The following is a 20,917-nucleotide window of genomic DNA, read 5'->3' as shown; positions in this document are numbered from 1 at the left end:
ATATTATTAATACATAATCACATGATTTTCTCGTGCAATTTGGAATAAATAATCACTTGTAAATGTTTTCAAAGATCACAAATTGCACTCACCCTATGGGCTCATGCAATTTTGTTAGTCTTTGAAAAAATTTACTTGTGCTTATTTATTCCAAATTGCATTCAAAATCATGTAATTACTATACAAATTGGATTTCCCAGCTGCTCTCAGAGGCTAGCTGGCCCACAGTTTCCTTGCCTAAAGCTATTCCAAGTTCTTCAGCACAAAGAAAAATCACCAACATGGAGCTAGAGTACCACATATACATGTATGCCTGCATGATGAATGCTTGTTTAACCCTTTGACTCCCATGTCAGAGACCAAGACAGGAATTCTCCTTACAGTATCAGTACAATGTCAAGCAGACAAGTGAGGAGAATAAAGAAAAAAATCAATTGTAGAGGATTATTTAGTTAATCCAATACCAAATTTTCCAAACTTACATCACGAGAAGTGTTTGGCAGACAGTAAGTAGAGTTAGTTAAAGCAGTGATAGGGTTAATAATGATTTTGATTTTTCATACCTTTCCTGTGACTAGCAAATAGTGACTCTTGGCCAACAAGAACTGAACCCATGAAGTACTGCAGGGCTCAAATCTATCAACCAGGTTACTTGTATGAGACAGAATAATTGAAGCATGTGACAAGTCCAGAATGTCACACAATGAGTGAACAGCATAACTTAGGGCACACAATCCATTATCCAGCATATCTTTGGTACCAACTGAAAAAATGTCCTTCTCAAGGAGCATGCATTTGGCTGGTGGTTTTGCTACATATTTAATGGTTTTGTTGCCAGTTGAGATGTTCTCTTTGTCATACATAGTTTCTGTTAAAGTTCTTTTCTTGGTGTGACATTTGGATGTATCCTCAACGTAAGATTTATTGCCACATTCCTTACGAGATGTTAAAGTATCATTGCTTATGGCAGCACTTATCAGGTCTCTTTTGTTAGCTGAACTTAGTCCTATCAGAATGTTGAAGGCAGGTTTGGCCCAGCTCATATCGCCACACACTTTTCTATAGCTTTCAAATGGCCTCTACAAGAAAAAGGAAAAAATTAATATAAGCTTTTCTAAGATGCACCTTGAGGAAACATAACATATAATTTGCTGGTGCATTAATTAAGATAACCCTCTTTGAACAAAATAATAAAATAAAAAGTGTCTTTACTTAGATTTCACCTTGATTAAATTCACTGGACGGTTTACCAGTATCTTACCTTTTCAGGTTTGTGTTTTGGTGGCTGATCCTTGTGTGGTGTGACAGCTCCTTCTGAAGACTCCGAATCAGGTGTTCCAGCAAGAAAAAATTAATCATGTCACTTAAAACTTCTCTTAGGACAATAAAAATTTACTTAGAATTGTACCTCACAGGCAAAACTGGGGCTGCATACAACTTGCCAAGGTTTTCTTGATGCAGAAATTACTACCTACTGATTTATTCTGTTAAAGTGGAGAGACAAATTGTCTCTCCACTTGGTGCCAGGAAAATTTCTTGCTAGGAAGACGAGAGAGTGCTGCACCAGTGCAGCAGTGCTGCACCAGTGCCAGCTCGTCTACTACTAAGCTAGCTTAGAGCTTGCCATGCGATGTCTAAAAGTCCCAGAGTATTTCAATACTGTTCCACCTTACCTGAACTGACTAAGTGGAGATTGTAATTTTGATTTTCCACGAGGTATTTCTGGTGTCATCAGAGCACACCTCAAGTCCCTTGTGTCATATTCTTGGAGACAACTTTTCTAGTCATGCTCATCTAACACAGCCTGAATCAGGAAATACACATTCATTCCTGCCATGGATGACTTTGCTTGGCCACCATCACATATTTTGCAGCTTAGTTGTTCCACCTTTTCTTTCAGAGATTCCACAGTTTTGGCAATACTTTCATTTGTAAAAACCTTTTCTTTGGATTTAATAATGCTCACTTTGAGCATGTTCATGATTCTTAAGACAGCAGTTCTGAAAGATAAGCAGACAACTTATTTTCACAGGGTTTATTCAAACATGCCAATCACTTCGGACAATCTCACCACTCAGTCAACTGTATTTAATATTTTTACTGCAGTACTGTGACAATCCTTTTAACTGGTTAGACTCCTTTGTGCATGCTTTTCTTTCGGAAGTACCCCATCCAATGAAAGGTGCTCAACAAAATAATAGGATTTTTCCCATGATTAGCTTGTAAAACAACCTTAATCTGACTGGGATGCATTCAAGATTTAGTCAAGGGGCCGGTTCGTTGATTGTCCAAGGGCATGCTCCCCCAGGAGATTTTGAAAATTAGGTCTTCGGAAACATGATTTCCATCATTTTGAGGGACAAGTTAGGGGGTTGGACTGAACCACCCAAACCACCCCTGGGTCCGCCTCAGAATCTAGATGCAACAGTTTTCTAATTTTTATCACTGAGAGTTTGGTGGAAGAACAGAATTGATCTTGGTTTTAAAACCTTCCTTTGCAGAAATGATCATGTTCTTAAATTAAAATAGTGTACAATATGTATCTACAACTATCTTACTTTGCATCTGCTGTTTCTTCACAGACAGTTTGTAACTTTTGGAAAAAGGTCACAAACTCTCCAAGACCCTGTAAAAGAAAAATTGTTGAAAACCACAGATGAAGGAAGTTATTAAACATTAGCCATGAGTATGGGACAGAAAAGTCTACACCAACTGGGCTGCAAAGAACTCTTTGGCTTAGTAAAGATTCTCTCTTGTGGTAAAATGACCTGACACCTACTAACAGCTGAAATATATTTATAAAAATTCTATTTGGTACACTAAAGGGAATAATAAATTTTGATATACTGATATATACCTTAGTTAATGGGAGAAGTGGGTTGTCATCAATTGGTGCATAACTCTTTCCACCCAATCGTATCCTCAGAATAAACGAGACAGCTGTCTGTTGGCATGGGAAGGAAAGAAAACTAGAGAAAACTGTGTAATATTATCCTCCAACTGCTAAGGATAATGATGAGAAAAAAAATTGTTTTTTCACCACTGGATCAGACTATATACATTTTAGAATACAGCTCAATCCTATCTCTCAGTTGTTTATCAAGGAGCCAATCTATTGAGAAGCAAGGCAGGATCAGCCACAGATAGGAGGTATACATTGTCACAGCAACTTCTTGGAATGAGGAAATTGGTTTAGAAAGTATCTAAGAACTCCAGGAATATGGATTGAAAGATTACAGCTTTTGCTTTGTTACCTGTCCTCAATGATGACATAAACTGATGATGATGAATGCAATGATATACATGCATGCAAGAATATCAACATCATGATTTAAATGCTTGAAAAATAACTGAGCTGCCACCTCTTGTTTCACCCTCCAGACTCTTTCAACACGCCAGAATTGCTTCTCAAACACCAAGGGATAATTTTCCAAATGAATTGAAAATTTTGACCCTTACAATTGCAACACTCTTAGTCTAATAGTGATTGATTCCACTCTTTGAAAACACTTTGCTAATGTATAGCCCACACCCTATTTAACTTCTGTGTCTATTTAAAAGTGGCTTAGCCAGAAATATTTTACGCATGTGTGGTCTTCACAGCAATTATTTTGATACCTGTCATTTGCTGATAGCAGTTCATAATTGCAGAATTTTCATGATAATATTCACTGTAAAAAAAATTGCAGGGGTTTCATCTAAGTTTTTAGTAAGGGAGCAACTGGTTTTCATAGGCAGGCAAAACTCTTTGGACTTAACTTCTTTATGAGATAGACTTTCTTCTATATGGTCAAATCAGGTGGGCAAAAACTTCCTTAAAACCAGTCAATTTGCTCAGTGCCCAGTCCTTAATGAAACACCTGAAATTGAGTGGTACCTGAAACATAGGCATGTTTTTTTCCCCTGCAACTTTCCTCAATACTGTAAATTGTTTATGAGCCAAGTCCCTGCGAGGGATATGGATGGCCTGAGACAAAGCTAGTTCATCTCTCGAATTCACTAGAAGCCTGAGGTAACTCCATAAACTTTAAGCAATTGATCCTGTTTTCAAAACAACATGTACAAGATTAACAAATCAACAGATCACTTGTTAAGTCAAGACCATGCCTAACTTACCCTGCGAGCAGAGCCTTTTTAACCTGTCCTCGAATCGATTAAAAAGAAGAAAAGAAGAAGAAAAGTAGAAAAGGCTCTGCTCACAGGGTATGCCTAACTTCACACTAGTTCATATTTTTTTTCATTTATTTATTATTTTGATTTATTTTGATTTATTACAGATTCCAACAATTAAGAGGCTCTTCTTCTGTAACAATACTAATCTAAGTATGTATACATATATATGTAGTAACTAATTAAAAGTATAATAACAATAATAAAATTAATCAAGGTAACTTATGAGATATTAAAATATACAATACATATTATGTGGATTAAAGACCAATATTTAGCAAACAAATGTTTCTTAGCACTATGGCAAAAAACATTATGTTCTAAAACGTTTCTTGTTGCTATCGGGAGTCTATTGAACAACGTTGCCGAAGTGGATAAGGCTGTCCCTCAGAGAAATCAGCACTGAGAAGATGGCTATTTAGCTCAGGACTGAACAATCCAGCTTTCAACCAAACTGTACAAACAATAGCTGAAGGTCGTTTGGGACAGTATGTACTAATTAAGTACAACATATATGTTCGTATGATGCACGATCCTCGCAGTAGATAGCGCTATTTAAGCAATAGCGGAAATCAGACCTGAAAAAAATCAGGCCTGTACGGGATTCGAACCACTGACCTCTGCAATACTAGTGCAGCGCTCTCACCAATTGAGCTAACAAGCCAACTGGGAGCAAGCCATTAAGTTGATTTGTAATAAACCCGTGAAAGTGATAAATCAGATACAATGAAAATATATGAAGTTCATATATTTTGAACTGCGGTATTAGATATGTATGATTTTCGCTATTGCTTAAATAGCGCTATCTACTGCGAGGATCGTGCATCATTCGTATCTAATACCGCAGTTCAAAATATATGAACTTCATATATTTTCATTGTATCTAACATATATGTTCCTTTACTCCTGTTTTTCTTTTTTTAAAATACTAGATTACCCAGGGGGATGAAGATTTCCCTGATAACGCCAGTTTCTTTGATCATTTAAAACAAATCTCTGTTTTAATCATGGTTAAAAAACACAGAAGCATTTTACTAAGTTTTCTCAGAAAACTTTCCTCATTAGCAGACAATACACAGTGATTAACATAATTTTCACAGTGGCCAAAATTGAGACCATGGCATTCCAACAATTGGTAATTAATTATAGTGATTTCACTTTTTCATGATTTCAATTTTTCATTGAATTATCCACATTTTATATGCTAGAGGTTAAATTATACTCACTTAGTAGTTCATAACTTATATTTTGCCAATGCTGAAAACGACCCCAAACTTACACACCCACTGGCCACTCCCACCCCTGCAGCTTCTGTGGACACCAATGCCACTCCATGATTGGGCAACATAGCCACAAGAGAAGCTGCAGAGCCTGACAGCGACTCTTTTAATCTCTCTTACCTCTTTTTCCCCACTTATTTCAACCTCAAAATCACTCTACTAGACCATTCCCATTGATGCAAAGGACCAAACAAATATGAATTTTCTGAAGCCAGTGAAGGGGTTCTCTGAATTTCAGAGCTAGTTTCTCGATGTTTAAAATTACCTGTGTGAACGATTCTTGTGAAAATGAATGAGATAGAGGAGGATTGGGGTTCCTGTGCTCTGGAGATTGTTTTAGTACCAGGTCATCAAGCACATCTACTGGCACATCTTGCTCCAGGAACATATCAACTGTTTTCTCAGATAGTGAGTATTGACCATCTGTGTTCACAGAAGAATTAGAAAGATATGTGAAAAGGAGCAATGTAAAAAGAGTTGCAAGTTTAGACAATAGTTAATACTTGTGCTGTAAAGTTTGTGATATGATGAAACTCAGTTGATTTTAAGGGTGACCTACCTTCTCTCTCTGTGGAGCAGAGCACTGTTCTGTTTCCAACCATCAGCTGAAGAATTTGTTGCTGGAAGAAATGTTTCATGCAATGTTTGAATTAACAAATTAATGAATTAACCATTTCATTCTTGAAGTTTACAGTAATACTTTTAATTAGCTAAATTACATGACTGAAGGACAACTTTAGTCAGTGTCTACTAACAAAAGTCACCACTACTAATCCTTTACACCTGCATATTCTCCATACTGTTCTCTATACATTTCCTAAGGTGCTTACAAGGAGAATTTTTTTAACAATAAAGATGGTGATCATTTCCTCTATTCTTATGACCTTAATGTGTGATTCAGGGGTGATACTGTAAGGAGAAATTAGATGGTAATCACATGTAAGGGTAAAATTAAAGGGTTAGGGATTATTTCATACCGAAAGCATTTCATAAATATGTTTTCTACTATAATTAATGATTATCATTGTTCATTCGTTCATTCATTCATTTTAGTTTGCCATTACCAATAAAAAAATTAACCGAATACAAAATTTATGATACATCAAAGATAAAATGAACTATTCTAACTAAATTAACTTCAAAATCAAAGGAACTAAAGAGGTAGGTAACAGCAAGGAAGCCGATTAGAAGCTGGGGGCTTACTAAGTATAGGCTTCCTCATTTAACTAGAGGATAAACCATACAAATCAAAGGTGCTGAATGAAAATTTAGATTAAGTTAAAAAGAAAAAGAAAGAAAAAAAAAAAAAAGAAAAGGTGTGTATATAGCTTAAAGAAGAATATATTTATAAACTAAAAATTCAAAGAAGAATTTTTTAAAGCCTTTGATAAACAAGCTGATGCCTTCAGAGTATTGAACTTCCCGACTTAGCGGGTTGAAAAACTTAAAACCTTGATGTTGACCTTATAATGTTTGAAACCTCTAGACAGCTCTTTAATTTCTCACCTCTAGCTGTGTCTTTGGCTTTCCAGTGACAAAAAACTGTTGCGAAATTTGAAGCATGTCTTTGACATTACTGTCCGTGATTAAACATGTTTTGACTCTGTGAAGGACATCAGCAAAGTCCACAGCATTGCAATGTAACAAAAACGTGTTATAAGGAGTGCATAACCTAGAAATTGGCAAGTAATTCATGGCAGTCTCCATATAGCCTCCCTGTTACCCAGTCTCCATATAGACTACCCGTTACCCAGTCTCCATATAGACTCCCTGTTACCCATTCTCCCTGTGTACCCTGTGTACCCTGTGTACCCGTGTGTACCCTGTGTACCCTGTGTACCCGTGTGTACCCTGTGTACCCGTGTGTACCCTGTGTACCCGTGTGTACCCTGTGTACCCGTGTGTACCCTGTGTACCCGTGTGTACCCATGTGTACCCTGTGTACCCGTGTGTACCCTATGTACCCTGTGTACCTGTGTGTACCCTGTGTACCCTGTGTACCCGGTGTACCCTGTTTACCCGTGTGTACACTTTGTACCCATGTATATCATGTATATCCTTGTATACCTCGTATACCCTGTCTACCTTGTGTACCCTCTATACCCTGTATATTCATGTATACCCAAGTATATTCATGTATTCCCAAGTGTAGCCTGTATCCCATGTATACAGGAAACCTGGCAAACATCAGTTGGAATGAATGGAAGCTCTCTGGCCGAACACAATCCCGTTTTGTACGTTTTGTACAAATTAATTATGAATAACTTATTATGATTTTATTAGCCCGGGGGAAAATCCCATATAAGATGGAATGGGATGCTCGTCTGGAATTTTGAAATAAAATCCTAAAGGAGGGAAATGTATGCGTGGCCCAACCGTTTTGGACCCCTAAAGGAGACCATTTCAATCTTTAATGATATGAATCGAGTAAATAAAGCCTGGAGCAATTGGTTCTTGAGTAATAAGCTCCTGTGATTTTTAAATATATTTTTCATCGCGTGCAAACATAAAAGATACCCTTACAGCTAAATGTAACTCGATTTTTTCCCAGAACACCCAAAGTGAGACCATTATCTTGAAATTTACAGCCCTAAGCGAGACAACGAGCATCCCAGTCCTTTTTATATAGGAGTCCCCCCGGGATGATTGGTCGGTCAGTTCAAATTGAACGTTGTGCACGGTTACGTCAAAAAAGCCAACAGAAATTGGACGAATGGTTCCCCAACCATTCCACTTCAATTAATTACGCTCATATAGGGGTACAAAGGAAGAAATTAAGAGAATAATTTAACGATACTTATGATTTACGTTTTTTTTATTTGTTACAAATTAATTACAGTTGCGAATCATTGTATCCCGAAATGAGTTACGACATAACAAAATGTCGAAGTTGGAATGTGGAATTCATGCAATTCAAAATTATGTTTACCCTTGATTAAAGACCAGATTAATATAACGCTAACTTTTATGAGTGATTTATGGCAGCTAGCTAATAGTTTGTGCGTATTGCAAAACAGTGTCCACTTTATATTCAATCAGATGGAAACACAGGCCACAATGTATGATCAACGAAGTTTATTGGTTAGCAGATAAAACTTTGTGCTAGCTTCGACCTGACTGAAAGACTGAGTGATTGAAAGGCGATTTTGTTTTACTAGGCAACTGAGTACGACACAGACAATTAAGGGGTGTGTTGCCCATTGCCCATCACATCTTAGCGCGATTTTGTTGCCCTAAAAGAATATCTTGAATTTCACACAATAAGCCTTTAAAATTATTTGGATTCTTAATACACTGAAAATAGTTTCAAAAGCAATAGTTTTTTCTAAATATAATGGCGGAAGTCACGACTGCTCGATGTTTACTATATTTGTCTTTTAGATAGTACCATTTGATATGGTAATAGAACAATCAGTCCGAATTTCCTTGGTTATCAAGAACTGAAATACCATAGTAAAGATTTTTTAGAGCGAAATGTTTTTTTTCTTAAAAATTCTAGTTTTCCTTGAATTTGCCTCTCTGTTTTAGAGGTGACTGTAGTCAACTGTATATTATTTCCAAGCAGACTCTTGCTCACAAAATTATACAGTATTGATATATTTCTGTAGCTTGGGAGAACACACGTGTTCGAAATAAATGACTCAACGGAGTCTAAAAGACAGCTCTCTTCGAGTGTCCATGGTCCGGGCTGCAAATTATATCCCTCATCCTCCAGAATATCTGCTGTTCGCCGCCTCTTCAATGATGGTGGTGTAGAAGTTATTCTCTTCTTTTTCTCGGCCTTACCATCGTCTGTGCTGTGAGTAACCCTTATTCCATATCTATTTTCACAGTTGAAACATGAACAGTGGATAGAGCAAGGTTTACCGTTGGAGTAGCAGGGACATTTTGTTCGCCTCTGACCTTTTACATCCATGCAAGAGTTTTGACCTGTTTTCCGTCCTTTAGCCCTGCTTTCTCCACACCGGCATGACAACTTCTGGGGATTCTGACTGCGATTGTTGCAGTTGCGGCACTTGCACTGAGCCTGGCAATTCTTTTTGTTAGAAACACACGGACAACGAGAATTTTCACTTGAAACACAAAACCGCTCACTTCTGGATTTTGCCTTCCGTCCACAATAGCAAATTCGGGAAATTGTCTGTTCCTGAGCATGTTCAAGTTCACCCTCGATAGGATCTGCAAAAAAAGAAGTCGTTCATTACTTGGTTTTATTATTATTATAATGATTATTATTATTATTGTTATTACTATTATTGTGAGGTCGTGTAGTGTTGTTGATGTTCGTTTTCGTTTTACCAGCCGTGTAACTACTAGCATGGCTATGGTCCATATGGTATTAAGAGGTCTCGAGGTTGCCTAACCGATGCAGCTACACCGTCTGTCTCAGGTTTCCTGGTATGGAACGCCAGGACTGTCTTATGTCAATGTTCATTATTTAGTTGCTATGCTTTTCTCGTTACATGCAGTACGATTGTCGTTATATGCAGCGCGTTAGTCGTTATATGAAGAGCGTTTGTCCTTATATGCAGTGCGTTTGTCGTTATATGCAGTACGTTTGTCGTTATATCAAACTGTTGTTATGATCTACCCACAATTCAAATCACTCGTATCGGATCCAAGCTCCTCGCAGCCTGACGCCGCCATATTGTTTGTTTACCCGGAACAATTGAAAGCTAAAAAAGCTAAATGAAGGACAAAATGGTATGAGGGGTCATCTCCCCCAACATCCTGTTTCAAATTCCTTTATGAAGAACCATTATGCTATTGTTGTTTTCCAAATTCGCTTCTCATAAAAATGCAATCGAACTTGGACCAACATAATAGAATTTTGGAAGTTAGAACAAGAAATTGATTAAACAAAACGTAATTTACAACGTCAAAATAAGTCATTATTATGATCATGACATGGTTGCTAAAAGTTTGGTCACCCATCCGTTCGAGACATTTGATAGTTCAGTAACAAACTGGTATTTACAACTCTTTATTTTACGCCTTCTCATACTATAACGCAGTTCCTTGAGTTCACAGAGTTATCCCTGTTAAATTACCGCGATGGTTAGGGATGGAAAAGATGAACATGGCTTGGAAACGACGAAGTTGAAAAAAAATAGGTATCAGTTTTGCAATACGCACAAACCATTAGCTAGCTGCCATAAACTATGGCATTTCAGTTCTTGATAACTAAGCGAGTTCGGACTCATTGTTCTAATACCATATCAAATGGTACTATCTACAATACAAATATAGTAAACATTGAGCAGTCTTGACTTCCGCCATTATATTTAGAAAAAACTATTGCTTTTGAAACAATTTTCAGTGTTAAGAATCCAAATAATAATTTTAAAGGCTTATTGTGTGAAATTCAAGATATTCTTTTAAGGCAACAAAATCGCGCGAGGATATGATGGGCAATGGGCAACACGCCCCTTAATTGTCTGTGTAGTACTCAGTTGCCTAGTAGAACAATAAACTTCGTTGATCATACATTGTGGCCTGTGTTTTCATCTGATTGAATATAAAGTGGAAACTGATTTGCAGTACGCACAAAACATTAGCTAGCCGCCATAAATCACTCATAAAAGTTAGCGTTATATTAATCTGGTTTTTAATCAAGGGTAAACATGATTTTGAACTGTATTAATTCGACATTCCAACTTCGACATTTTGTTATGTCATAAGTCATTTCGGGATACAATGATTCGCAACTGTAATTAAATTGTAACAAATAAAAAAAACGTAAATCATAAGTATCGTTACATTATTCTCTTAATTTCTTCCTTTGTACCTCTAAAAGAGCGCAGTTAATTGAAGTGGTATGGTTGGGGAACCATTTGTTTAATTTCTGTTGGCTTTTTTGACGTAACCGTGCACAACGTTCAATTTGAACTGACCGACCAATCATCCCGGGGGGACTCCCATATAAAAAGGACTGGGATGCTCGTTGTCTCGCTTAGGGCTGTAAATTTCAAGATAATGGTCTCACTTTGGGTGTTCTGGGAAAAATTGAATTACATTTAGCCGTAAAGGTATCTTTCAGGGTTGCACGCGATGAAAAATATATTTAAAAATTCTTTTTTTCACGAGCCTATTACTCAAGAGCCAATTGCTCCAGGCTTTATTTACTCGATTCATGTTATTAAATATTGAAATGGTCTCCTTTAGGGGTCCAAAAACGGTTGGGCCACGCATACATTCGTCTCCTTTAGGAGTTTATTTCAAAATTCCAGACGAGCATCCCAGTCCATTTTATATGGGATTTTCCCCCTGGGCAGATAAAATCATAATAAGTTATTCATAATTCATTTGTGAACACACAGAGTACACATGGGTACACAGGGTACACATGGGTACACAGGGTACACAGGGTACACATGGGTACACAGGGTACACAGGGTACACATGGGTACACAGGGTACACATGGGTACACAGGGTACACATGGGTACACAGGGTACACATGGGTACACATGGGTACACAGGGTACACATGGGTACACAGGGGTACACATGGGTACACAGGGTACACAGAGTACACAGGGTACACATGGGTACACAGGGTACACAGGGTACACATGGGTACACAGGGTACACAGGGTACACATGGGTACACAGGGTACACATGGGTACACATGGGTACACAGGGTACACAGGGTACACATGGGTACACAGGGTTCACAGGGTACACAGGGTACACATGGGTACACAGGGTACACAGGGTACACATGGGTACACAGGGTACACAGGGTACACATGGGTACACAGGGTACACAGGGTACACATGGGTACACAGGGTACACATGGGTACACAGGGTACACAGGGTACACATGGGTACACAGGGTACACAGGGTACACATGGGTACACAGGGTACACATGGGTACACAGGGTACACAGGGTACACAGGGTACACATGGGTACACAGGGTACACAGGGTACACAGGGTACACATGGGTTTACAGGGTACACAGGGTACACAGGGTACACAGGGTACACATGGGTACACAGGGTACACAGGGTACACAGGGTACACATGGGTACACATGGGTACACATGGGTACACACATGGGTACACACATGGGTACACACATGGGTACACACATGGGTACACAGGGTACACATGGGTACACAGGGTACACAGGGTACACAGGGTACACAGGGTACACATGGGTACACAGGGTACACAGGGTACACAGGGTACACAGGGTACACATGGGTACACAGGGTACACAGGGTACACATGGGTACACAGGGTACACAGGGTACACAGGGTACACAGGGAGAATGGGTAACAGGGAGTCTATATGGAGACTGGGTAACAGGGAGTCTATATGGAGACTGCCATGAATTACTTGCCTAGAAATTGAATTTTTTTGTTCATCCATTGACAACTTATAATTCATGACTGCTTTGTGGGCTTCAAGTACATCATGTAATTTCACTGTAAACTCCCCGGCTTCCTTAAAGAAAAAAGATAGAGCCATTATCAATATTTCTGTCAACAAATCACCATCATATCGATCTTTTAAGACTGACCGGATGGTTACAAAAGCTTGGTGCCACTTACACTGACCGCCTCCCAGTTAGCTCAATGGATAGAGCGCTGGACAGTTGTGTGGGAGGTCGAGGGTTCAAGCCACGGCCGGACCAACACTCAAGGTCTTAAAATAATTGAGAAGAATTATGCTTCCCTTCTATAACATCAAGAAGTGGTTAGATATTCTAGTCTTCTCAGATAGGGACAAATAAAATTAATGGAGGTCCCATCTCCTGCAGGAGGGGTAGGAGACATTAATTTCCCACGCTCGAGATTACTGTGTGATGGATGTCCTTCCCCAGGGTGGGATGGGTGGGTTGGGTTTAGGTGGATGAACCTAGTAGGGGACTACGTGTCCTATTGTTCTTCCACCTGTACAATGTACAAATCTTTAGAAACACAGAATTGTCTTTTATTTTATTTTATCAACTGAGTAAATCGTGTATGAACTCTTCTGAACTGAAACGAAGCCTAAATATCTTAAAAACTTTAACTCTCAAGATCTGAAGGTTAATTCTCCCCTCTTGCTGCTGCATATTTCCTTGTAAATTTGTGCGTGAAGACCTAAACACCGCGAATATGAAGTGAGCTTAAGCTTACTGCAAATTGGTTAACACCAAACTTCGTTGATTTTATCTTGTAGCTGCTGGTATCTTAACTAATTCTTCACACATTCACAATTTACGACAATTTTTCTCCATCAAAACGCTTACAAAGTACAAACACAATAATTGGGCCAGCACGTGTTGCCCACGATCAAAAAAACTTTCCAAAGAAAGCCACATCGCAGGTTACGTCACGGGCACCAAAAATTCATACCATGAGGTTGCTCTAAGGAGCCTTTGATTTTTTCATGTTACATATTGTGGTAATTGTCTAGTACCTCCATCCAGAAGCCTACTTGTTATCATAAAGTAAATATGATGGAGAAATGTAAGACTGAGTTTCATGCTCATTTGAATTAATTCAAAGTCAATTGCAATTGTTCAAACATTAACCATTCCATTTCCAATATCTAGTTTTAGTAATTCTCTTTACTGCCAGCCATACAGTTCTTATTATGTTACTACTGATAATTTAGTTGTGGATCAACTAACATTCCCCTGCTTTTCTGCTTGATAGTATTGATATTGTAAGGAAAAATTCTCTCTTAGTTGGGTACTCACCATGGGTATTAAAGATGGTGTGGATTATCAACATTGACATTGAATGTACCTGGTTTCACTTGTTCTGTATGACAAGTCCCAAACAAATCAACAAACAATGGATCCTGAAAAAATCAGATGAATACAAATTTTTTTTAGGAAGATTACAGTTTAAACTACCAGAAAATATTACCAGTTTAATACTAACACTGACCTGGTTTTGCGCAAGACAAGTTAGTCTCCTGTAGTAATTGGATTTGTTGGAGAAAAGCATACAATTATGCCCTGGGAACCCTTGCCAGGTAACAGACCACAAGTTGATTCCAGCTTGAAGACACTTTGACTACAATCAATCATGAACTAACAAAAGCAAATATTATTACATAAGAACAAACAATTAAGTGTTTAAGCTAAAGGTTTATCTGTTGATATCAAGTTATTATCTAAAACAATTTCTTTTCCATAACACTGCCATTCTGAAGAATATGACACCACTCGCAAAACGAGACCTGTAGTTTAGCTGTAAATTATAATTATAAGTAGCCCTATAGCGATCTCCCTCCAATGGACTTAGCCAGAGGGGAAAAACAGGTCGGAGGGAAAAACCATCTAACAAAAGACATGAGCTGATTTTTTTTGCATTCTGAAGGTGGAAGCATCTGTTAAACTTTGTAAACATGGGAATTTCTTAAGATAAGTGACCTTTATCCATAGCAATTATGCTTACATAATAAGCACCAGATAGATTACCAGATTTTCAAAAGATTTCAAAGGCAACAGGGACTCAGTGAATATTTTTTTGGTTATTTTTGCTCATAATTAACTAATTATCAAATTGGACTTGATCTTTTTGCTCTAGTACTAGTCTTATGGTGATGTCATTCCCTTATCATGGAACTTGTTAATCTCCCAGATATCATAGAAAACACTAAGTTAAACATGATTTAGTGCTCAAAGGAGCTGACCTTTGTGATGAAATTTTGTGGGCCGAGGCCAGGAACGTGTTCGATAATTGAGTCAGTTTGCTAGACATAACGTCTCGTAGTCACGTTCGACGCACTAAAAACTACTATAAAACGAATACAAGAATTGTAAAAACGTGTAAAATGGTATATAAAAAGTCACTAGTAAAAATGTAGCGGAATTCCGCTACATTTTTACTAGTGACTTTTTATATACCATTTTACACGTTTTTACAATTCTTGTATTCGTTTTATAGTAGTTTTTAGTGCGTCGAACGTGACTACGAGACGCTATGTCTAGCAAACTGACTCAAGGAGCTGACCTTGCACCAAGGGAAAATGAAGTAATGTTCCTGAAGGAGATAACCAATTTCTTTTGGAAGTAACTGAACAATTACACCAAAACAATTATTTACCTTTCATGAATAATTGTTAAATAAAGAGAGTAAATCCAGAAGTGTTTGACCTGAAAAGCTGCAGGAACATCTGAATTGTTAACAACCTTGAAACTTTTAGCTGAAAACTTGCTAGATTCTACAACTCCCATATCAAGATAGTCAGAGTCAAGACCAACTTCAGGCCCTAAAGAACAGATTGAAATTAAGAAAAATTTGAACATTTTTCAACAGGAACTTCCTTGATTAGAGAGCAAGTGTGGTTCACAATGTCCATGATTGATGTGAGATTACTGTTGACTGAAGAAAGAGTGGAGGGGTACTCAGGTCTATGACACTGGGCTCTCAGAACCTCAACCCCATTATAAACAATTCTGTGGCCAATTAGAGACTCCATTACTTTTAGGCAAATGTAATTTTTGCCATCTCAACTTTTTTCTATGCATGGACTACCTTATAAAGCCTTTCAAGTCACCCTAAATTAAATTAAACACATCCTTATGATAAACATCAAATGATGACATTTCTCTGAATATATAATTTATTTAATCATTTTATACTAGTCTTCTGAGTTTATGAGCTGTTAGAGCCTATGAAAGCACAAACATATCACTACCTTTACCTATTTCAGTGCATTTTATAACTGAACAATTGGTAGCTCCAAGAGCTATAACTTCCAGATAATCCACTGAGTATAAACCAGGATTCTGTGGAGTAAATGATACCTGAAATAAAAGAATAGGAACAAAATACATTTTAAATAAAGATCACATACCAGTGAGCAGTTGTCAAAAGAATTAATAAACACAAGTGCAGATACAAGAAGAATATACAGAGAAATATTCAGTTCACAAATATTGCAAACAGAGAACAATCCAATCGAGTCCCTTCAGTTGGTAATACATAGATTCACATGCAACAAATAATTACCTTAAAAAATGAATGGTTGCATTATGATTAAATTAACTTGTGATAGGAAAATGACAATCCTTACTGTTGCTGGGCATCTGCCTGCAATCCTTTGACAGTGAGTTTTGTCTTAATCACCTATTTTTCTTCTTTACTAGAGTTAAAGCTGATGGTGTGAGCCTATAATTAATGTAAGATAATAAGGAATTATTTACAACACAGGGCTTATGACAGTGTAACAATTAATTCTATCAAATATGTAAAACCTGATTGAAGATATAATTTATGAGAATAACTGACGTGTATATAAGGCCAGTATACCATCAAAAATGTTTTGTTTTACTAGAGACCCTGTAACAATTTACAGGGGATCCTAAAAGACAATTAACAATTTAGAAAAAAATTTGCAGTACACTTAAAATGCCCACCCGAGTTTCATCGGGTAGAATGATTCCTTTAGAGGGATCAATGCTAAGACTTTTTAAGTGAGGTCCAGGGTTTTCCATGCAAACCTGATGGGTAAAATAAGGTTTGTTGACATTACAATTACATTATATTACAGTACTGCATCAATCAATTCAAAGCTTCAGCATCTCTGCCCCTTTCCCCCCCCCCCCAACCCCTGACATTTGAACTTTTGATAACTGGTTTCTTCAAATTCCTGAGAAGGGAAAAAAAAAAAAGGGTTCAAATGTGCCCATTTTTTTCTCAAGAAAAAAACAGTGACCATGGCTTTCTACACATTGGCCAAGCTATAAAACCTCGTGAAGTATTTACCTTAAATACATTGATATTTAAGGATATAACACTTGTATTCTGCTGGAGAAACTGGACACATCTCTACAAATTTCCCACCCACCCCAGTCATGCAAGGTTCAACCCGCTACCACTTCCGCTTCCATTCAGATGATGGTTATTCTGTAGGGAGGGAGGGGACATTGAAGTTTTGAATTGATCGTCACATATCAGTAATCATTAATATTCTTATGAATAAGGATGTATAAGGATAATTTATTTTATGTCAGGTACACAGGGAGTGGTTGCCGGTTGCCCAGATCTCCTGAGCCAGGGGTTCATGATAAAAGGGACTGACATTACTAGATTCCTCATTCTAGGAAAAATGATAAATTTTAATTGATGGGGAAAGGGAAGGTGGCCTTAGTCGAGAACATTGAACACACCTCTGTGCAATCCTGGAAGCGTTCTTGACCTCAAACAGCCTTGTTGATGCTGTACCTAAACAGGTTGGTTTGAAATGAACAGTTCCCTGTAAAGCCCCAAAAATTTACAATCAGATATAACAAATCACCTGGTTTTCCACTTAACATGAACTTTTTACTCTTATTAAAACAACAGAGATACTTAAATTAAGATTGATTTCAAAGCAGTAACTAATGGATTGGTAAATCTTAGTCAAAATATAACAAGGAGCTGTTCATAATTGATAACCATGCCATTATGGATTCAAATCAAAGAGTAATGGTTCAATCGAAAATGTCCTAAGATTACAACCTGATTATTGAGTTTTAGAGATGGAATCTCTGCTGATCCAACAAGGCTTATTTCCCAAACAAAGTTGTAAAGTACTCAGTACAAAGTTTCATATATCACATGTTACAAAATAAATGTCACTTGCTAGACAAAAATTGCATTTGATTGTATGTATTGCTGTGTCATAAGCCATGTATTTTTCTTTGCAAAAGCCTGCAAATTCAAAATAAGCAGTGTGGTATGATTGCCACACACTAAACTACTGACTAACCTCACTTGCTATAAAGCCACACCAAGAATTATTGGCCCGCTGTTATTTTTGTACACACTTTGCTGGGCTCGGCTGTACTGTCACAACCTCAGGTGAATCTTTCCCAGTACAGCCCTTATGCTTGATTGGTAAGAAGTTATTATTTAATTTAATTTTTGCTAAGGTTCCCACTTCCATTGGTTTCTTACAGACTGCTATAACTTATTTCTCCTCTAGTTTCAACCATACTTGTTCCAGACCCAAGGTAGAAAAATAAAGATAAAATCTTACAATTTGTTTTGTAACTACCTTAACAGATTGTCATCAAATGCAAAATGGATCGGATTCTGCCCATTGCTGGTCAACAGCAGTGTTCTGTAGGACATGCCATCCACAGTAGTGGCTGGAAAGACCTAAACATTCCAAAAAAGGAACAAGTTACTAATCATATGCTTTGGCAACTAACAGAATACAATCATACTGGCACCACCTAGTAATACATTATGGTGGACTAAAACTGTTTCTATCCATTAGTTTAGGAACAGCATTATTCTAACAAGGGTAGTGTAGTGAAGCATTTGTCCCATTTACACAAGCAAAATGTTTTCTTAAAATTAGGTTGACCTGAATAATCAGTTTGAGAATCTTCAATGGGGAAAACATCAAACCATGCTTGAAAAAACAGCTTTAACGTGTGTTTTAGCTTTGGTGTGAATGGCTAAATTATCACTTACCAGCTGTTGTACATCCCATTGACTTCTGGGGATAAAATGATTCAGTCCGCATTGCAAATGTGAGTCCTAAAAATAAAATCCAATCAATTTTTTTCGGTGAAACAAGGAACTTGGATTCATTGATGTTTCATCAATGAAAATTCTAGATGTAACATCAAAACACTTAAGCTAATAACAGAATATGGAAACAAAAACAGAACTAAAGCCCTGTATCGTTGAATCTAACCATAAACAGAGTTCAGTTCAAATTACTTATTAAAGTTGATTTCAGCACAAACCTGTAGCACTGAGCGAAAGACACCAGGGAGGACATTTCAACCAGTCGATAATCTCTCATACTCTGTTCCAAAATACAAATAATATTATAATAACTATTGGTGTGACTCAATATCAAGGGCATACTTCACCTGATAGGCAGAGAATTAAATGTCAAAAAACATCTTAATGACACTATCAGAACTCTCAAGTTAATTGCCTGACAAAGAATAAGATTTTTTACCACAATTCCTAGCCTCTGATTGTGACACCATGGGTGTCCCCTTCTCGACAGAAGAGGAAGGAGGGGGGTGTGTATTTAAGGGAATAATCCCCTGGAAAATTGCAATAAAAAGTAATAGCAAGGACATGCATTTCTTCATTCTGAGTGATAACTTCCATTGCTGAAGTGTGAAGTGTTTGAAGCAAGTACAAAGGAAACAAGGAGTAAATTCTATTTATCAAATGAAAATCAGTTATATGGGTACTGAACTAGAACTGCAGTTTGCTATCTCAAAATCAACAATTTGAATCAGAAACCTTGAATTCATGACAAATAAATAAATGGTTGTTATGAGCTTGGAAAAAATTTAGGCTTCTTAACAGGTACACCAGCACAGGAAATAAATCCCTCACCTTATAAAATGTATAACACTCCAGGTCAGCACTAAAAACCTGATTAGCAGCATTCTATTAAAAAAAAAATTAGAATTACAAATTGAACTGTAAACAGAATCAGACAGTAAAGGCAAAAATGAACCAAGTCCAAGTGAATGAAAGAAGCATAGACAGTGTTTACTGACAGTATCAAATAACTTACTGGTCTAAATGTCACTCTGAATGATGCAGTCTTTAGAGGGAGGATGTCTGCTTCATCTGGGGAAACAGAAAATATTCCTTGTTGTGTCTATCAGACAAAAAGGAGCAAAACATAACACGAGAAGAAATCACAATGTAACATTTATTTGCAATTTAAATCATAGGTCTCAAACTAGAGATGGGCAAACAACAATTGTTAATGACCTAAAAAGTACAAGTTTTCACCTTTCATCCACATGCACGTGATTTTTCCCTTTGTATGATTTGTGATGTTTACTGTCTGTATAAAGTAAACACAGAAAACAGAATAAACAATTGAGCTCTGATTCACAGTGAACTAAACCAAAGGAATTAAACCCTTTTTTGAAACCATTTACCTTCTGCTCCACAGCCTTAGGATCCAGCATCTGCCCAAAGTCTGCCTGGAGAACATCCAAACCGACACGAGGGACAATGGTGGTCTGCAAATCATGAATTCAAAATAGTGATCACATTAGAATCAAACTTCATGCATTAAATTTAAATGAAGGAAAAATAGGGACCTTAACAAACAAACTAGTAACTTACAGTTTCTCCAACTGAGGCATGACAAAGAACTCTTCCATTGGTGACAGTTCATGAGCTGATGGCAGCAATTCTCCAGAAGAAGTACTCTGCTCAAAGAGAGGAATCAACACAACTTATGTTGTTAATTATTCCTTACTTTCTGAAGATAAAACTCAAAATTAAAGGGATGATATAACTGGTAACAAGTAACACTCTACTAATCCCATGCTGCTGCATCTTTTCTCTTAACTGGAATTTCATTCTCAACCACAGTTTGTGTACATAATCAACGTTTTAAGATTTTATTTACAAAGCAATAAAATATTATGTTTTAACTCTTTAACCCCTTAGATAGAGTAACTGGTTTCTAATTTAAATAAGATATAGAAGGCATAAGAATAAAGGAAATAATCACCAAATTAAGAAG

At 37.3% G+C, this 20,917-nt stretch overlaps 2 protein-coding genes and 2 pseudogenes across 4 annotated transcripts in view; all 4 read right to left on the bottom strand.

Annotated features, from left to right (window-relative positions):
* Positions 1-374: 374 nt before the first annotated feature.
* Positions 375-5,518, bottom strand: LOC148740664 (uncharacterized; annotated as a pseudogene). Its single transcript, XR_015996859.1, has 7 exons — positions 5,450-5,518; positions 3,878-4,041; positions 2,858-2,944; positions 2,559-2,626; positions 1,675-2,000; positions 1,262-1,338; positions 375-1,079 (listed from the first exon to the last, which is right to left on the bottom strand). The product of XR_015996859.1 is annotated as an uncharacterized LOC148740664 (transcript).
* An 83-nt stretch (positions 5,519-5,601) lies between these two features.
* LOC148740663 (uncharacterized) lies at positions 5,602-7,172 on the bottom strand. The gene is made up of 3 exons (XM_088749710.1): positions 6,957-7,172; positions 6,010-6,070; positions 5,602-5,873 (listed from the first exon to the last, which is right to left on the bottom strand). Exons 1-3 carry the CDS (start codon positions 7,155-7,157, stop codon positions 5,602-5,604), a joined length of 534 nt encoding a protein of 177 aa, XP_088605836.1. The 5' UTR covers positions 7,158-7,172.
* A 1,075-nt stretch (positions 7,173-8,247) lies between these two features.
* On the bottom strand, positions 8,248-13,789 carry LOC148740662 (uncharacterized; annotated as a pseudogene). The gene is made up of 3 exons (XR_015996696.1): positions 13,015-13,789; positions 12,804-12,903; positions 8,248-9,629 (listed from the first exon to the last, which is right to left on the bottom strand). The product of XR_015996696.1 is annotated as an uncharacterized LOC148740662 (transcript).
* Positions 13,790-20,354: 6,565 nt separating this feature from the next.
* Positions 20,355-20,917, bottom strand: part of LOC148740661 (serine/threonine-protein kinase Nek11-like) — a 7,201-nt gene continuing 6,638 nt past the window's right edge. The window contains exons 9-10 of the mRNA XM_088748912.1: positions 20,512-20,597; positions 20,355-20,405 (exon numbers count right to left, since the gene is read on the bottom strand). The gene's annotated coding sequence lies outside the window, so the exon portion shown is untranslated. The remainder of the gene's footprint in view (positions 20,406-20,511; positions 20,598-20,917) is intronic.

Source organism: Stylophora pistillata, chromosome 2 (assembly GCF_964205215.1).
Source record: "Stylophora pistillata chromosome 2, jaStyPist1.2, whole genome shotgun sequence".
Taxonomy (NCBI): Eukaryota; Metazoa; Cnidaria; class Anthozoa; order Scleractinia; family Pocilloporidae; genus Stylophora; species Stylophora pistillata.
The sequence above is the reverse complement of the archived record's forward strand: the minus strand, read 5'-3'. Positions and strand labels throughout refer to the sequence as shown.

Bases quoted from the DNA above. Each gene is read 5' to 3' on its own strand.
- LOC148740663 (XM_088749710.1), bottom strand. From the start codon at position 7,157: ATGGAGACTGCCATGAATTACTTGCCAATTTCTAGGTTATGCACTCCT. The intron at 6,071-6,956 runs GTGAGAAATTAA...CATTTCTTCCAG, and splicing joins AGCCAAAGACACAGCTAGAG to CAACAAATTCTTCAGCTGAT. The intron at 5,874-6,009 runs GTAGGTCACCCT...CTGTGAACACAG, and splicing joins CTGCTCCACAGAGAGAGAAG to ATGGTCAATACTCACTATCT.